The sequence below is a fragment of the Mastigoproctus giganteus genome, chromosome 2, assembly GCF_048544385.1.
Source record: "Mastigoproctus giganteus isolate SK-2022 chromosome 2, ASM4854438v1, whole genome shotgun sequence".
NCBI classification, from domain to species: domain Eukaryota; kingdom Metazoa; phylum Arthropoda; class Arachnida; order Uropygi; family Thelyphonidae; genus Mastigoproctus; species Mastigoproctus giganteus.
The window spans coordinates 153,863,077-153,880,333 of NC_143576.1; the positions used below are offsets into that span (position 1 = coordinate 153,863,077).

A 17,257-nucleotide genomic window follows, 5' to 3' on the forward strand; every position below is an offset into this window, starting at 1 on the left:
GGTTTTCATAAAAAAAAAAGAAAGTATAAACTATATCTATGATCTCTGTCTAAAGCCAAGCCATGTTAATTAGCTGTCTGCAAATAGACCTGTTTTACAATCAGCTACAACTGATGACAACTCGTGTAGAATAACATCTGCTATTATGCTACTAGTCTCTCAAAACAAATACATTTTCCTATAAGGTATAATGATTTGAGTTATAATGATATCTGTTCTTGGTATTCTTTAAAGATAAATACAAATAAATATTATGCATAATATCCAATATAATATATTCTTAAATATTATTGACATTTGTTATAGACATGGTAATTAAAAATGATGTTCTTGATTTCATAAATTTATTATGAAAATTCCTATAAAGATAAGCAATGGCATTTGCAAGAACAGAAGTCAGGATGGCCTGTACTAGTGCATTAATAAAGCATTATAATTCATTTCTTCATGGATAAAAAAATAAAAAATAAAAATAAAAAACTTTGAAGAGGAGACACAAAGTCTTATACTTCATTCTTACAACTGTAATTATTGTAATATATCACAGTAATAACAAAGTGCAATGCTATCAATTTTGTTGCAAAATAATGGATTCATTACTAGACTAAAATACATTGAGTGATGAGGCAACATTTCACATTTCTGGAAAATGTTACAAATATAGAGCAAAAATCTGCATGTCTATGTTGAACATGTTTGGAATAATATACCTAAAGTGAATATGTGTTGTGCTATAAGATGATAAAGCATGTAGACCACTCTTTGTCAAACAGAATCCCTGGCACTAGTATTAATTACCCTGATATGTTAGAGCTGTAACCCTAATTAATGTGTTTTGTTCTCCTTTAGGGAATTAATGAGAAATTAGGTTCTCTTTCCAACAATACCAGCAACTGTGGGCATTTTAAATGAATGAATGAATTAATTAATAATTAATTTAAAATTAATATCCTTGCAGAGTGATATGTTACAAAATGTATGACAGACTGAATACCATCCAGTCGTGTCGGCAGAGACACAAATGGAGTAACCCCAGGGGGTCACATCTGGTGAGTATGGGCTTGGCACACCCAGGGTCCTGAGCTGGATATCATCATTCTTCTCTTTCTTGGTGATTGATTGATTCCTTCCTTCCTTCCTTCCTTCCTTCCTTCCTTCCTCCCTCCCTCCGTCTCCCTCTCTCAGGGTAACATAACTTGCTCTGGAATTTTTTTTTTTGGCTGGTGCAGCATAAGCCTCAGGCTTCCTTACACCATATGGCTAATAATAATAATGAAATAAAAATAATATATTGGCCATTATTAAATTTTAAAAAAGTTCATGTAAATGTAATGTAGTTTTCAGTGTATCTTATTGGTTTTAATTTTTGAAAGTGGGAGCTAATTTTGAAACATTTTTTTTTTTTTTTTTTTAACTTAAGGATACACACATAGCCCACAGCCAAAAGAAAGTGAGGTAAGAGACCAATATGTTCTCGCTTCTTTCCTCTAGGTTCAGTGGCAGTCCAAAATAATGCATCAAGAATATCTTGGCCAAATGAAGAAAAGAGTTTATCAGCAACCTAGAAGAAGAATAAAATGCTTACTAATTGAACCTCTGAAGCATTGCTAGACTTTTTGGGTAACAATATTCATCACTGAAAAATTTTCTTGCTAACTCTGAGATAACTTTGAAATACGTTACTCTAGTAAAATTTAAAGAACAGAGTATTATGTTTCAAGAGATATTAGTTTTCTGATTACATGCAGCACATAACTAAATAATTCTTCATTGAACTGTACTTAGAACACTTACCTCATAATGGCATATTAGTGGTGACCATAATTCCCTATAACTTTTTTCTCAGTGCACAGAATGGATATCACTTTGCACACTTACCTTAAACTGTTGTGTGGCTGGTCATCACACAAAATATAATCAATGATTATAATCATTAATAATAATGATCATGCATTACTTTTACATGTGAATTGAAAGATAAACAATTTAATAACAGTTAACTATAACTATTAGCTTAAACAAATTTACAAATAAAATTAGCTTTCTGAAACCATTCTTGACAGTTTTAACAAATTTTATATATTCTTGCTTGAAAATAATCCCTAGATGCCTCCCATACATCCTTTAACAATAGTAAGACAATGTGATCTCTTAACAGTTAGAGTTAAAAGGTATGCTTCCCCCAAAAATTAGTTTTTTTGAATTGTTTGTGCTGTGGTTTTTCAAACTTTTCTTGCGTATATGGTTCCTAACAGGTATAAAGAATAATAGAAATATGCAAAACCTTCATGAGGAGTCTTTAGCAGCTGAAATCTGGTGCAGCAACTGGTGGTAGTGCACAATCAAAAATTTCAGTGTGCGGCATTTCCAAAACCACTGCGAGCATGCACAGCTTAGGGGGAACCATGATAGTTGTGACCAATCATTTGGGATTACATACACAGAAAATTATAAATATCTGTAGCCTTAGACCTTTTGACCTCCATACTTAACTTGTCCCACAGCACATACTAATACAGTTTATTAATAATTAGTGTTATTAAGGACTTAATCTGCTGTACAAAATACACCAAAATTTAAGTCAAACTTCTGGCTTCCTAACTCTCAAACCATTCATGGTACTCCAGTACTGTACATTTCAAGAATATTCACGTTGAGATTATCCTAAAAAAAGTCGGGCAATGTATACATTGTATTACATTTGATTACCAAATCATGTGCCTTTGAAAATGTTTTTGTATAGAGGAATTTGAGTGAGCTGGAATTAGATCTAAAACCTTTCCAAGGACCAATGAAACTCATGATGAAAATTTGGTGTTGAGTGAACTTTTCCTTCTCGAGTAGTGCCAATACACTTTTGCACATGTGCAGAATTCTGTCAGGAAAAATTAAGAGACTATGGAATTGCAATTAGTTTAAAAGCTTTCGAGGGACCAACTAAACATATGTTATAAACTTGGTGCAAATCTGACATTTATTTCAAGTAATGCAAATTAATAGATTTCTGTGGGGGAGTGGAATGGGCTGTCATTTGGAAGCAATTGAAAAAATTGCCAGAACATACCCTGAAAATTTTGGTGTCAATCTGACTTTTCTTTATTGAAAAACATCCAAACATTCAAAATATATTTGCATTTACTCATATGGAGATTAAAAATTTTTTAAATGAAACTGGATGGTTTGATAAATGTTTTTAAAACACCCAAATATACATACATATATATATATAAAAAAAAACAGAAGATAATCCATTTACTGAGAGTCAAGCTTTTGCATGCAGACAGACAGCGAAGATGATATGTGCTTTATGCATTTTGAAATGCATAAAAAAAAAAAAAACAATAACAAATCACAATTAATTTACATACAAAATTAATAATTATTAAATACTAACAAAGGAATATAAGCCGTTGACTGAGAATTGATTGACAAAAAAAAAAAAAAAAAAAAACTTCATCTTGCATGTTTGCTGGCTCTTTAAAGAATAATGATATACACACATGACAAAATCTCTCAAAGAATCAAGGAATGTAGTGCTAACACCAACCAGCATGCTTAACATGCTGGTTGCTGTTAAATTTACATAATACTGATTTCATGCTGTGTGAATAATAATATGTGTTTAAAATGTTTCATATGTGTTAAAATAATAATGTTTAAAATGTGAATAATTCACATTTTAAACCCAGATTATGAAAAACTTGGATCACTAGGATCAAAAGAAAGAACTTCATGTCAATAAATGTGACATGAATTTGCCCAGAACATAGTATCAAAAGATAGTAATAGTGGCATGTGATGCAAGAAAGAGCAAGCGTATTATGTTATGTTATATATTACGTAGCATCGGCCATAAAAAATAAAAATAAAAAATTCACACAACCAGTCCCTCTAAATGTTTGTCCAGTTCCTCCTTAAATTTATTTAACCTATCAACTTCCACAACAACAGATGGAAGTTTATTCCAGCAATTAACCACTCGCTGGCTAAAGGCAAATTTCCGCACATCTATTCTACAGCTGTCTTTCCTCAATTTGAATTTATGCTCCCTTAGGTTCATAATCTGAACAAGTGGAACAATCCCATCAGAATTCAGTGTGCTCAACTCATTCAAGGCCTTATACACCTCAATCAGATCACCTCGCAGGTGCCTAGTCTCCAGCCACTCCAATTTGCAGAACTTAAGCCTCTCTTGGTAAGAGGATCCCTTCATGCCCTCACCAATTTTGTTGCCCTTCTCTGTACATGCTCAAGCAAATCTACATCCTTCCTAAAATGAGGCCTCCAGACTTGTACGCAGTACTCAAGGCATGGAATGACCATTTCCTTATACAGAGGTACAATCACCTCCTTTTCCCTGGTAGCAAAATTCCTGTATATCATTGACAAAACCCCATGACCTGCTCTGGCAACCTGTCTGCATTGCTCAGAAAACATCCTGAAAAAGGCCTCTGAGGTTGGGAAAATTCATATTTTAGTATTAAATCAGCTCACACCAACCATAAGAATAAGCATTTACTGTAACTAGAATATTTATTTACATATTAAAATAAAATAAATATTTACAAAAAACTGCTATTATATTAAATATACATGTAAAAACATTAAAACTATGATAAAATCCTTGAGATAAAATACACTAAAATAAACCGGATTAAAAGCGATAAAAACGATAAAAATCTCTGGAGCTTTCGGAAGCTTGCGCTCCCTTCCTCAGCAGTAACAAAACTTCCTGCAGCACGTCCATATATAACAGGCTCACGGTACCTATACACGTGGTGCAGTCGGCGCATGGTCTGAACTGGAAGCGGAAATAGCTTGGGAACGTGTTAAGCAAAACCGTTCATCCGTACTTAGGATAATAGTTTCAAACAGAGGATGCATACGCATACCTCTGTCCCTATTCATAATATTGTGGTCGGATGAACAGATTCGTAGGCTCTCGAGCCATTTACGGTTCCAGAACCCATGCGCTCGATCCATGATAACCGCATCCTCCGTTATATATGGACGTGCTGCAGGAAGTTTTGTTACTGCTGAGGAAGGGAGCGCAAGCTTCCGAAAGCTCCAGAGATTTTTATCGTTTTTATCGCTTTTAATCCGGTTTATTTTAGTGTATTTTATCTCAAGGATTTTATCATAGTTTTAATGTTTTTACATGTATATTTAATATAATAGCAGTTTTTTGTAAATATTTATTTTATTTTAATATGTAAATAAATATTCTAGTTACAGTAAATGCTTATTCTTATGGTTGGTGTGAGCTGATTTAATACTAAAATAAAAAAAATTGCTCAGAAAACTTTAGCATTAGCAGAGGCATTTGATGCAAGAAAGCAAGCTTATGCAGCATCAGACAAAAAAAAAAAAAAACAAATAAATAAACAAATAAATAAATAAAAAATAACCACTTCCACTTCACCCCTCTGTTCGTTCGAAATACCTGTCCAGCTGAGCCTTAAACTTATTTAGGCTATCAACTTCCACGACAAGGGATGGAAGTCTATTCCAGCAACCAACCACCCGCTGGCTAAAGGCAAATTTCCTCACGTCTATCCTACATCTGCTTTCCTCAATTTGAATTTATGCCCTCTCAGGTGATTATTCTGAGCAAGAGGAAGAATCCCATCAGCATTTGAGCATGCTCAAACCATTCAAGGCTTTATACACCTCTATCAGATCACCTCGCCGGTGCCTAGTCTCCAGACACTGTAATTTGCAAAATGTAAGCCTTTCTTCGTAAGAGCACCCCTTTGTTCCATTCACTAATCTTGTAGCCCTTCTCTGTACTCGTTCCAGCATCTCTATATCCTTCTTGAAATGAGGCCTCCAGACCTGTATACAGTACTCTAGGTGCGGTCTGACCATTGCCTTATACAAGGGAATAATCACCTCCTTATCCCTGCTAGAAAAATTCCTATATATCATTGACAATACACCATGAGCTACTCTTGCAGCCCGTCTGCACTGCTCAGAAAACTTCATACCTGCCTGCACAACTACCCCCAGGTCCCTTTCATTCTCTACCACTGTCAGTGTAGTACCACAGAGTTGATACGTTGCTCTGGGGTTGCTGTTTCCCATATGTAGTACTTTACATTTGTCAATGTTAAACTTCATTTGCCACCTATTGCCACCTATTTGCCACCTATTCTATTGTCAGGGAAACGGGGAACATGTTATGTAAAAAGGATAGGTGGAACAGGACCAGGGTATGTCTGCCAGGGGCAAAGGTTGATGACGTTGTAGAGTGGATATCATCTTTCAAGGGCACAAAAGGTGATATAGTTGTACACGTTGGCACTAATGATATTAAGAGTAGGAGACCGGCAGAATTACTCAACAAGTACAGGTCACTGTTGAAAAAAAGCCATGAATTAGGGTTGAGTTTGAAAGTGTCTGCAATTCTGCCCAGACACGATAGGAGGGAGTATATGATGAGAGCCTTGTCGATCAATTCGGCCCTGGAAAGATTGTGCAAGGCTCAAGGGGTAGAATTTTTTTCAGCCTGGACTGTACTTGTTAACAGGAGAGATTGCTTCTACAGGGATGGGATACACTTAAATAGAAAGGGTGCAAGAATATTTGCTGATGCTATCGAGGCAGTGTTAGGTGGGTCGGAAAACTGCTAGCTTGGGGGGATACAAAGACTAATAGTTTAACAGTAACCGCAGGCAGAGGTGAAGGTGATTCTTGCACAACTTCTATTAGAATAAGAAGCGATCTGGAGCGAGGGGTGTTGGGGGTTTCAGGGACGGATGGCAGTCATCCTGGAATAGTTGGGTATATGGGATGTGTTAGGGTAACAAGGAATAGGCATAGGAGCATGTATGCTTGCATGTATACCAATGCTAGAAGTATAGTAAATAAATTTGATGAATTTGAAGTGTTGGTCAAGACATCAAAGGCGGATATTGTTGGGATAGCAGAGACGTGGTGTCACAAAGATATAAGGAATGCAGAACTGGAATTTGGGGAGTACAATGTGTACAGAAAGTATAGACAGGACAGAAAGGGAGGAGGTGTTATGCTGTTAATTAAGAAAAACATAAAATCAAAAGAAGTGCATCCAGTTGATATAGATGGACAGTGCACTGTTGAGTCAGTTTGGTGTGACATAAGCACTGCAAAAGCAAAAATAAGAGTAGGAGTGTGTTATAGGCCTAATGACTCGAATGAGTACAATGAACAATTGTACAGAGAAATAGAGTGGGCCAGTAAATCAGAATGTCTTATAATGGGGGATTTTAACTTCCCAGATATTGTCTGGAACTTGTGGGTTGGTCACTCACACACTAGTCAGACTTTTGTGGATTTATTGGATGATTGTTTTCTGCAGCAGCATGTTCGAGAGGCAACCAGAGAAAGTAATACTCTTGATCTGGTTATCAGCAGTGATCATTCGTGTATCAAGAATTTGCAGATAAAGGAACCACTAGGTGGCAGTGATCACAGTGTGCTGAAGTGGGATTTACTCAAAGAGGTAACTACCGTCAGGGGTAAAGGAAAGGGTTTTTGCTTCCGTAAAGGGAGTACAGTGGTCTCCGACAGTTTTTAAATTCTGTACAGTGGGATCGACTGACGATGTTACAAACAGTAAATTCTAAGTGGGAAGCATTCAAGGAATTAATCGTGGAAGCTACTAGACTTTTCATACCGATGAAGAAATATTGTTCAAGGTTTAGGCCTAAATGGTTATCAAATGAACTAATGAGACTCGTGACAGAGAAGAAAAATGCATGGGATGCATATAAATTATCAGGCGACGCAGTAGCCTGTAGCAGATATAAGCTAGTCTGTAATCAGGTCACAAAGGAGGTTCGGCAGGCAAAGGCGGATTACGAGAAATCTTTGGCAAAAGATGCTAAGAAAAACAGCAAGGATTTCTTTACTTATATAAACTCTAAAAGGAAGGGGCTGAATATGATTGGTCCACTTGACATCGATGGTTCGACTGTTGATGATCCTGCTCAGATAGCAAACAAACTAAATGAGTATTTTGCATCTACATTCACACGTGAGGAATCATTACAGTTTGAAAATGGAAGAAGGTTATCAAATTGTAGCAGTGTGCTTAATGATTTTGTAATAACTGAGAGCAAAGTGGAGGAGAAATTGTTGAAGTTAAACATAAGAAAGGCACCTGGGGCGGATGGGATCTATCCAGTTATATTAGAGGCGGCAAAGCAACTAAGCAAACCCTTAGCCATAATTATGAGAGCATCCTTGGATTCAGGGGAGGTTCCCACGGACTGGAGATGTGCAAATGTATCCCCAATTCACAAAGGAGGTTCGAAGGGTGACACGAATAATTACAGACCAGTTAGTTTAACTTCTGTTCCGGGTAAAATAATGGAGTCACTGGTTAAAGATGCATTGCAGGATCATCTAGACAAGACTGCAGCAATAATTCAGACACAGCATGGGTTTGTTAAGGGAAAGTCTTGTCTGACAAATTTGATTGGTTATTATGATGTGGTCACAAAGGAACTGGATGCAAAAAATAATTTTGCTATCATATACTTGGATTTCAGGAAAGCTTTTGACACTGTTGCGCATGGAAGACTACTGTACAAATTGGAGCAGAATGGTATTAAGGGTAAGTTGCTACAATGGATAAAAGGATGGTTAAGTGGGAGAAGACAGAGGGTGGTAATCAATGGGTGCTGCTCTTCGTGGACTAATGTTATTAGTGGAGTCCCACAGGGTTCGGTGTTGGGTCCACTGTTGTTTTGTATATTTATCAATGATATTGATGAAGGTATATCAGGCTTAATGTCGAAGTTTGCAGATGACACGAAGGTTGGCAGGGTTGTTAATGACAGTAATGGCAGTGTGCTACTGCAACAGGATCTAGATAATTTGGGCAGATGGGCTAAGAAGTGGCAACTGAAGTTTAACCTTGACAAATGCAAAGTACTGCATATGGGTAGAAGTAACCCCAGAGAAACGTACCAACTGTGTGGTACTACACTTAAGGTGGTAGAAAATGAAAAAGACCTGGGAGTAATTGTGCAGTCAGATATGAAGTTTTCTGAGCAATGTAGACAGGCTGCTAGGGCAGGTCATGGGGTTTTGTCAATGATATATAGGAATTTTGCTAGCAGGGAAAAGGAGGTGATTGTCCCTCTGTATAAGGCAATGGTCAGGCCACGCCTTGAGTACTGCGTACAGGTCTGGAGGCCTCATTTTAGGAAGGATGTAGATTTGCTTGAGCGTGTACAGAGAAGAGCAACACGATTGGTGAGGGGAATGAAGGGATCCTCTTACCAAGAGAGGCTTAAGTTCTGCAAATTGCAGTGGCTGGAGACTAGGCACCTGCGCGGTGATCTGATTGATGTGTATAAGGCCTTGAATGGGTTGAGCACGCTGAATTCTGATGGGATCCTCCCACTTGTTCAGAATACGAACCTACGGGGACATAAGTTCAAATTAAGAAAGGATAGATGTGCGGAAATTTGCCTTTAGCCAGCGGGTGGTTAATTGCTGGAACAAACTTCCATCTGTCGTTGTGGAAGTTGATAGGTTAAATAAATTTAAGGAGGAACTGGACAGGCAATTGGAGGGTATGGTGTGATTTTTTTTTTTTTTTTTTTTTGGCTGATGCTGCATAAGCTCCTACACTTGCTTTCTTGCATCAAGTGCCACTACTACTACTACCTCTCAGCCCATCTGCTCAACCTTTCCAGATCCTGTTGCAGTAGCACAGTGTCAGTAGTGTCCTTGACAACCCTGCCAACCTTCGTATCGTCTGCAAACTTGGACATTAAGCTTGATATACCATCATCAATATCATTTATAAATACAGAAAACAATAATGAACCTAATACTGAACCCTGAGGGACTCCACTAATAGCATTAGTCCACGATGAGCAGTGTCCATTGATAACCACTCTGTCTTCTCCCCCTCAACCACCCCTTTATCCATAGCAGCAATTTGCCTCCAATGCCACACTGCTCCAATTTGTGCGGCAGTCTTCCATGTGCAACAGTATCAAAAGCCTTTCTAAGATCCAAGTATATAATATCAAAGTTATTCCCTGCATTCAGTTCTTTTGTAACTGCAACATAGTATCCAATCAAATTGGTCAGGCAAGACTTCCCCTTAACAAAACCATGCTGTGTCTGAGCTATAACTGAAGTCTTGTCTAGATGATCCTGCAGTGCTTCTTTAACCAGTGCCTCCATTAATTTTCCAGGAACAGAAGTTAAACTAACAGGTCTATAATTACTTGTGTCGCCCTTTGATCCTCCTTTGTGAATTGGGGTCACATTTGCACATCTCCAGTCCATGGGTACTTCCCCTGAGTCCAAGGAAGCTCTCATAATTATGGCTAAGGGTTTGCTTACTTCCTTTGCTGCTTCCTTTAATATAACTGGATAGATCCCATCCACCCCAGGTGCCTTTCTTGTATTTATCTTCAACAATTTCTCCTCCACTTTACTCTCAGTTATTAGAAGATTCTCTAGCTTACTGCCAGAGTTGAATACACCTCTGGCATTCCCCTCGCTGAATAACTCCTCATGTGTGAATGTCGATGCAAAATATTCATTTATTTGTTAGCTACCTGAGCAGGATCATCAACAGTTGACCCATCGATATCAAGTGGACCAATCTGATTTATCCCCTTCCTTCTGGAGTTTACATAGGTAAAGAACTCTTTGCTGTTTTTCTTTGCAACCCTTGCCAAAGATTTCTCATAATCTGCCTTCGCCTGCCTAACCTCCTTTGTAACTTGGTTACAGATCAACTTGTATCTTCATAGGCTTCTGTGTCACGTGTTAATTTGTATGTATCCCATGCATTTTTCTTCTCTGCCATATGTCTCATTAGTTCATCTGACATCCACTGAGGCCTAAACCTTGAACAATATTTCTTAGTTGGTATGTAAAGCCTGGTAGCTTCCAAGATAAGTTCTTTGAATGCTTCCCATTTTGAATTTGCTGTTGTTAACATCATCAGTTGGTCCCACTGTAGAGAATTTAAATACTGTCTCAGTCCATCGTAGTCGCCTTTACGAAAGCAATAACCCTTCCCTTTACCCCTAATGGTAGTTACCTCTGAGTAAATCCCACTTCAGCACACTGTGATCACTGCCACCTAGAGGTTCATTTACCTGCAGATTCTTAATGCATGAAGAATCACTACTGATAATCAAATCAAGAGTATTACTCCCTCTAGTTGCCTGCTGAACATGCTGATGTAGAAAACAATCATCCAATAAATCCACAAAAGCCTTGCTAGTGTGTGAGTGACCAGCCCCCAAATTCCAGTCAATATCTGGGAAATTAAAATCCCCCATTATAAGACTCTCTGATTTACTGGCCCACTCTATTTCCCTGTACAGTTTCTTATTATACTAATCAGAGTCATTAGGCCTATAACACACTCCTACTCTCAATTTTGATCTCCCAATGCTTATGTCACACCAAACTGACTCGACACTGCACTGTCCAGCAATGTCGAATGGCTTCACTTCCTTGGATTTTATGTATTTCTTAACTAATAGCATAACCCCTCCTCCCTTCCTATCCTGTCTATAATTTCTGTAGACATTGTACTCCCCAAATTCCAGGTCTGCATTCCTTATATCTGTGTGATACCACGTCTCTGAAATCCCCGCAATATCTGCCTTTGATGTTTTGAGCAATACCTCAAATTTATTTACTAAACTCCTAGCATTGGTGTACACGCAAGTATACATGCACCTGTTCTTTTTCTTAGCTACCCTAACACAACCTATGTGTATTTCTACCCCAATGATTCCCAGCAGTCTCTGAAATATCCTGCATCTTATTTTCCAGGCTGCAGCTCATTCCAATAGAAGCAGTGCAAGAATCACTTTCACCTCTGCCAGTGGCTACTGTTAATCTATTAGTCCTTGTATCCCCCCAATCTAGCAGTTTTCTGACCCACCTAACACTGCTTCGAGAGCATCAGCAAACATTCTTGCACCCTTTCTATTTAAGTGTATTCCATCCCTGTAGAAGCAGTCTCTCCTGTTAACAAGTACAGACCAGGCTGAAAAAAGTTCTACCCCTTGAGCCTTGCACAATCCTTCCAGGGCCGAATTGATTGACAGGGCTCTCATCATATACTCCCTCCTATCGTGTCTGGGCAGAATTGCAGACACTTTCAAATTCAACCCTAATTCACGGCTTTTTTTCAACAGTGACCTGTACTTGATAAGTAATTCCGCCGGTCTCCTACTCTTAATATCATTAGTGCCAACGTGTACAACTATATCACCTTTTGTGGCCTTAAAAGATGATATCCGCTCCACAACGTCATCAACCTTTGCCCCTGGCAGACATACCCTGGTCCTGTTCCACCTATCCTTTTTACAAAGCATGTTTCCTGTTTCCCTGACAATAGGGTCATCAACAACTACTAGTTCCATATCTGACTGCACAATTACTCCCAGGTCTTTTTCATTTTCTACCACCCTAAGTGTAGTACCACATAGTTGGTACGTTTCTCTGGGGTTACTTCTCTCCATATGCAGTACTTTGCATTTGTCAATGTTAAACTTCAGTTGCCACTTTTCAGCCCAATCTTCCCAAATTTTCTAGATCCTGTTGCAGTAGCACACTGCCAATGTCATTAACAATCCTGGCAACCTTTGTATCATCTGCAAACTTCGACACTAAGTCTGATATACCTTCATCAATATCATTGATGAATATACAAAACAACACTGGACCCAACACCGATCCCTGTGGGACTCCACTAATAACATTAGTCCACGAAGATCAGTACCCATTGATTACCACCCTCTGTCTTCTCCCACTCAACCATTCTTTTATCCACTGTAGCAACTTACCCTTAATACCATTCTGCTCCAATTTGTACAGTAGTCTTCCATGCACAACAGTGTCAAAAGCTTTCTTGAAATCCAAGTATATGATATCAAAATTATTTTTTGCATCCAGTTCCTTTGTAACCACATCACAATATCCAATCAAATTTGTCAGACAAAACTTTCCCTTAACAAACCCATGCTGTGTCTGAATTATTGCTGCAGTCTTGTCTAGATGATCCTGCAATGGATCTTTAACCAGCGACTCCATTATTTTACCTGGAACAGAAGTTAAACTAACTGGTCTGTAATTACTCGTGTCACCCTTCGATCCTTCCCCCCCCCCTTTATGAATTGGGGATATATTTGCACATCTCCAGTCCGTGTCGACCTCCCCTGAGTCCAAGGATGCTCTCATAATTATGGCTAAGGGTTTGCTTACTTCCTTTGCCACATCCTTTAATATAACTGGATAAATCCCATCCACCACACATGCCTTTCTTATGTTTAACTTCAAAAATTTCTCCTCCACTTTGCTCTCAGTTATTACAAAATCATTAAGCACCATTTGATAACCTTCTGGCATTTTTTCATTAATAACTCCTCATGTGTGAATGTTGTTGTTGTTGTTTGGTTTTTAGGAGCATTAGCAACTAAGGCCATATTGCTCCGGGATATGCGGTGGTCATTATCTGACCTTTCTGCATCCTCCATATTTGGTGGTGACGGGCTCGAACCCCTGTCTAATCAAGAAGCGTGTGCTATGCACTGCTGCTCCTTCCCACCTGGCTACGGAGGCGCCCATATGTGTGAATGTAGATGCAAAATACTCATTCAGTTTGTTTGCTATCTGAGCAGGATCATCAATAGTCGAACCATCGATATCAAGTGGACCGATCAGATTCATCCTCTTCCTTTTAGAGTTTATATAAGTAAAGAAATCCTTGCTGTTTTTCTTAGCATCCTTTGCCAAAGATTTCTCGTAATCTGCCTTTGCCTGCCTAACCTCCTTTGTGACTTGATTACAGACTAGTTTATAACTACCATAGGCTTCTGTGTCACCTGATAATTTACATGCATCCCATGCATTTTTCTTCTCTGCCACGAGTCTCATTATTTAATTTGACAACCATTTAGGTCTAAACCTTGAACAATATTTCTTAATAGGTATGAAATGTTTAGTAGCTTCCACGATTAATTCCTTGAATGCTTCCCACTTAGAATTTGCTTTTGGTAACGTCATTTGTTTGTTGATCCCACTTTACAGAATTTAAAAACTGTCTGAGACCGACGTAGTCACCTTTAGAGAAGCAAAAACCCTTTCCTTTACTCCCGTTGGTAATTATATCTTTAGGTAAATTCCACATCAGTACACTGTGATCACTGCCACCTAGTGGTTCCTTTATCTGCAAATTCTTAATACACGAATGATCACTGCTGATAACCAGATCAAGAGTATTACCCTCTCTGGTTGCCTCTCGTAAATGCTGCTGCAGAAAGCAATCATCCAATAAATCCACAAAAGTCTTACTAGTGGGCGAGTGACCAACCCACAAGTTCCAGTCAATATCTTGGAAATTAAAATCCCCCATTATAGTTTTAAATTATAATTTAAAATCCCATTTAAATCCCCCATTATAATGCTGGATTAAAATCCAGCATTATAATGGTTCTCATCTTATCAGAATGAATTTAATAAACTAAAAGATAAGAAATAACAAAATTCACTATAATAAATATTAATAATAACTCTACAATTTACTCCAACAAAGTCAACAATATCATACCCACGGTATAGGAAATTTGGAGTAAATTCTAGTTATTAATTTTGGAGTGCAATTTAATAACTGTTTGGAACATATTACACATTTCAATGCTAAAGAGAACCCATCAGTTAAATTTAAGGAAAACATATCCTCAAATAGCAAATTGAATTTGATCTACAGAATGTTTATGCTAGGAGCGCACTATAGAAGTTTTTTAGTGATATCTCCTGAAAGGAGAGTAAAAAGCATTTTCAAAACAGGGATGCAGAAGCTCAACTTATAGATGCTGGACAACATGACATAAAACATTCATTTGCTAGCTGTACAATCTAGACAAAGATAAGACAGACATACATGTAGTAAACCATAACTTTTTAAAGACATGATTAAAGATTCCATTAAAGAAGATTTTTCAATAAAAGGTACTCTCAGTGCAGACAGCAATATTTGCTTTATGATTAAAAATTCCAACTATTTTTAATGCAGCAATCAGAATCATCAGTTTTTAAGAAAGTAAAAATAACAGTGATGTTATTTCCACATCTGCAGCAACAACAGCTTCAAACTGCAGATATGAAACTAGTGGTTCTTGGGCATGATTCATCACCATATGTGGTCCGATTTTTAATGTTATTACATTTCAATAATAATGATTAACTCTGTGGGGGGGGAAAGAAACAAGAAAACTAGTAGTAAATACCTCTCATTAAAATTAATCTCACCAAAGGTGTGAGCCAAGATCACAGGTTGACGCTGTGTTGAGTTTGGCCACGTAAGACAGATTTTTCATGGCAGGATGAGAAACTTATACTAGTAGTGCACTACAGAAGTTTCTTAGTTGTTGTTTGGTTTTTAGGAGCATTAGCAACTAAGGCCATATTGCTCCGGGAATATGCGGTGGTCATTCCCTTGACCTTTCCGCATCCTCCGCATTTGATGATGACGGGCTCAAACCCCGGTCTAATCAAGAAGCGTGTGCTACGCACTGCTGCTCCTTCCCACCTGGCAAGTTTCTTAGTAATACCTCCTGCAAGGAGAGCAGAACGCTTGTTTGTTTGTTTGTTATTTGGTTTTTAGGAGCATTAGCAACAAAGGCCATATTGTTCAAGGAATATGCGGTGATCATTCCCTGATCTTTCTGCATCCCCGTATTTGGTGGTGACGGGATCGAACCCCGGTCTAATCAAGAAGCGGCCGTTACGCACTGCTGCTTCTTCCCACCTGGCTACGGAGACGCCAGAGCAGAAAGCACCTTCAAAACAGTGATACACAAGCTAAATTTACAGGTGCTGGACAATGTGACAAAACATAATTCATTTCTTATCTGATAATCTAAACACACAAATAGACATACACATAGAAAACCATAACTGTCATTTAGTTAATTCTGTTATAATTAGGTGACAATTATTTTACAGTTTTCAACCATATCAGTTAAGTCCAACACAGAAGAGAATTCCTAAGTAGCAAGGTATTAGTGTTTGTGCCAAGCTGTGTGGTGTCTCTTTGGGTGGTTTCCTTCTAATATGGAATTTCTCTGAGAGTCTTAGATTACAAGATTAAACAAGACAGGTCCAGATTTATGTAGCACAAGTCAGTTGTGTTATATGAATTAATCCTACTATGTTCACAGAATTATATCTTATACATTTGTGGTGCAATATCACCACTTTGCTTATTGGAGGCTTGAAGTGGTGGAACCCATGTTTGGTCTCCAGAGCTAAGTTCCAGTCAACCCTTCCCCATCTCTTCCATCATGCAGTATGATGGAAGAGATGACTTTTGAGGTTATGGTGAAAAATATGGCGAGATTCAATCTTCCTTACATTTCGAGGGTACAGCTCTAAAATGGTGTTCGCAGGCCAGCTGCTAGTTAGCACACTGGACCGAACCTATTGGTAACTGTCCAGGAGGCTTCCAGATCAGCTAGTGTATAATCTTGCTACCTCTACTCTGTCATATAGTGATTGGAGGGAGTCTGGGTAGTGTGCATGAGGGGGGGCATTGTCGAGGCCACATTATGTCAAGGATCTGGGTATATTCTTACCATGTTTATGCATTATCCAAAAATTTCATTACTTCATACAGAATGTCCCTCCCACCACTTTTTCATACTATTGAATAAACCACGAATTGTCAAACTAACAGAGTAAGCTTATCTGCGAAAAGATCTAAACCTCCCAAACACTTTCTAGTTCATTTCACAAATATACGTGGTCTCAGTTCTAATCTCAATGATGTCCATTTCCACTTGTAGTCTGCCAAACCCCATGTACTTTTTCTGACAGAATCTCAGTTATTGGTTGATTCAACTACTGCTCATCTCTGTTGCTCAAATTATTTGCTATGTGATTCTTTTCACCCCAAAGGTGGCATTTGTGCATATATCCGTTCTGATATTCCCTGTCAGAGCCTTGGTAATTTGGAATCTCCTCTTTTCGATCATCTTGGCTTAAAATCTCTCTACCTCACTGTGTCAAATTCATCTGTTGTCTCTACCGTTCTCCCAACTCCACTAATCACTTGGAGCTCTTTGACTTTCTCCAGTCCAACTTTTCTAACAGTGAGGTAATTTTCCTTGGCGATTTTAATGTTCACAACTCTAGCTGGCTTCTGTTTTTTAGTCACACCGACCCAGCTGGTCGAGATGCTGAGGCTTTTGCAATTACTAATGACCTTGCATAGATTGTT

The 17,257-nt window shown here is 38.2% G+C and overlaps 1 protein-coding gene across 1 annotated transcript in view; it reads right to left on the reverse strand.

Moving 5' to 3' along the window:
• The window catches only part of LOC150089672 (transmembrane anterior posterior transformation protein 1 homolog), a 309,390-nt gene that overhangs the window by 103,522 nt on the left and 188,611 nt on the right, over positions 1–17,257 (reverse strand). Inside the window, exon 7 of the mRNA XM_090389591.1 lies at positions 1,426–1,561. Within this exon, the coding sequence (XP_090245717.1) occupies positions 1,426–1,561 (136 nt within the window). The remainder of the gene's footprint in view (positions 1–1,425; positions 1,562–17,257) is intronic.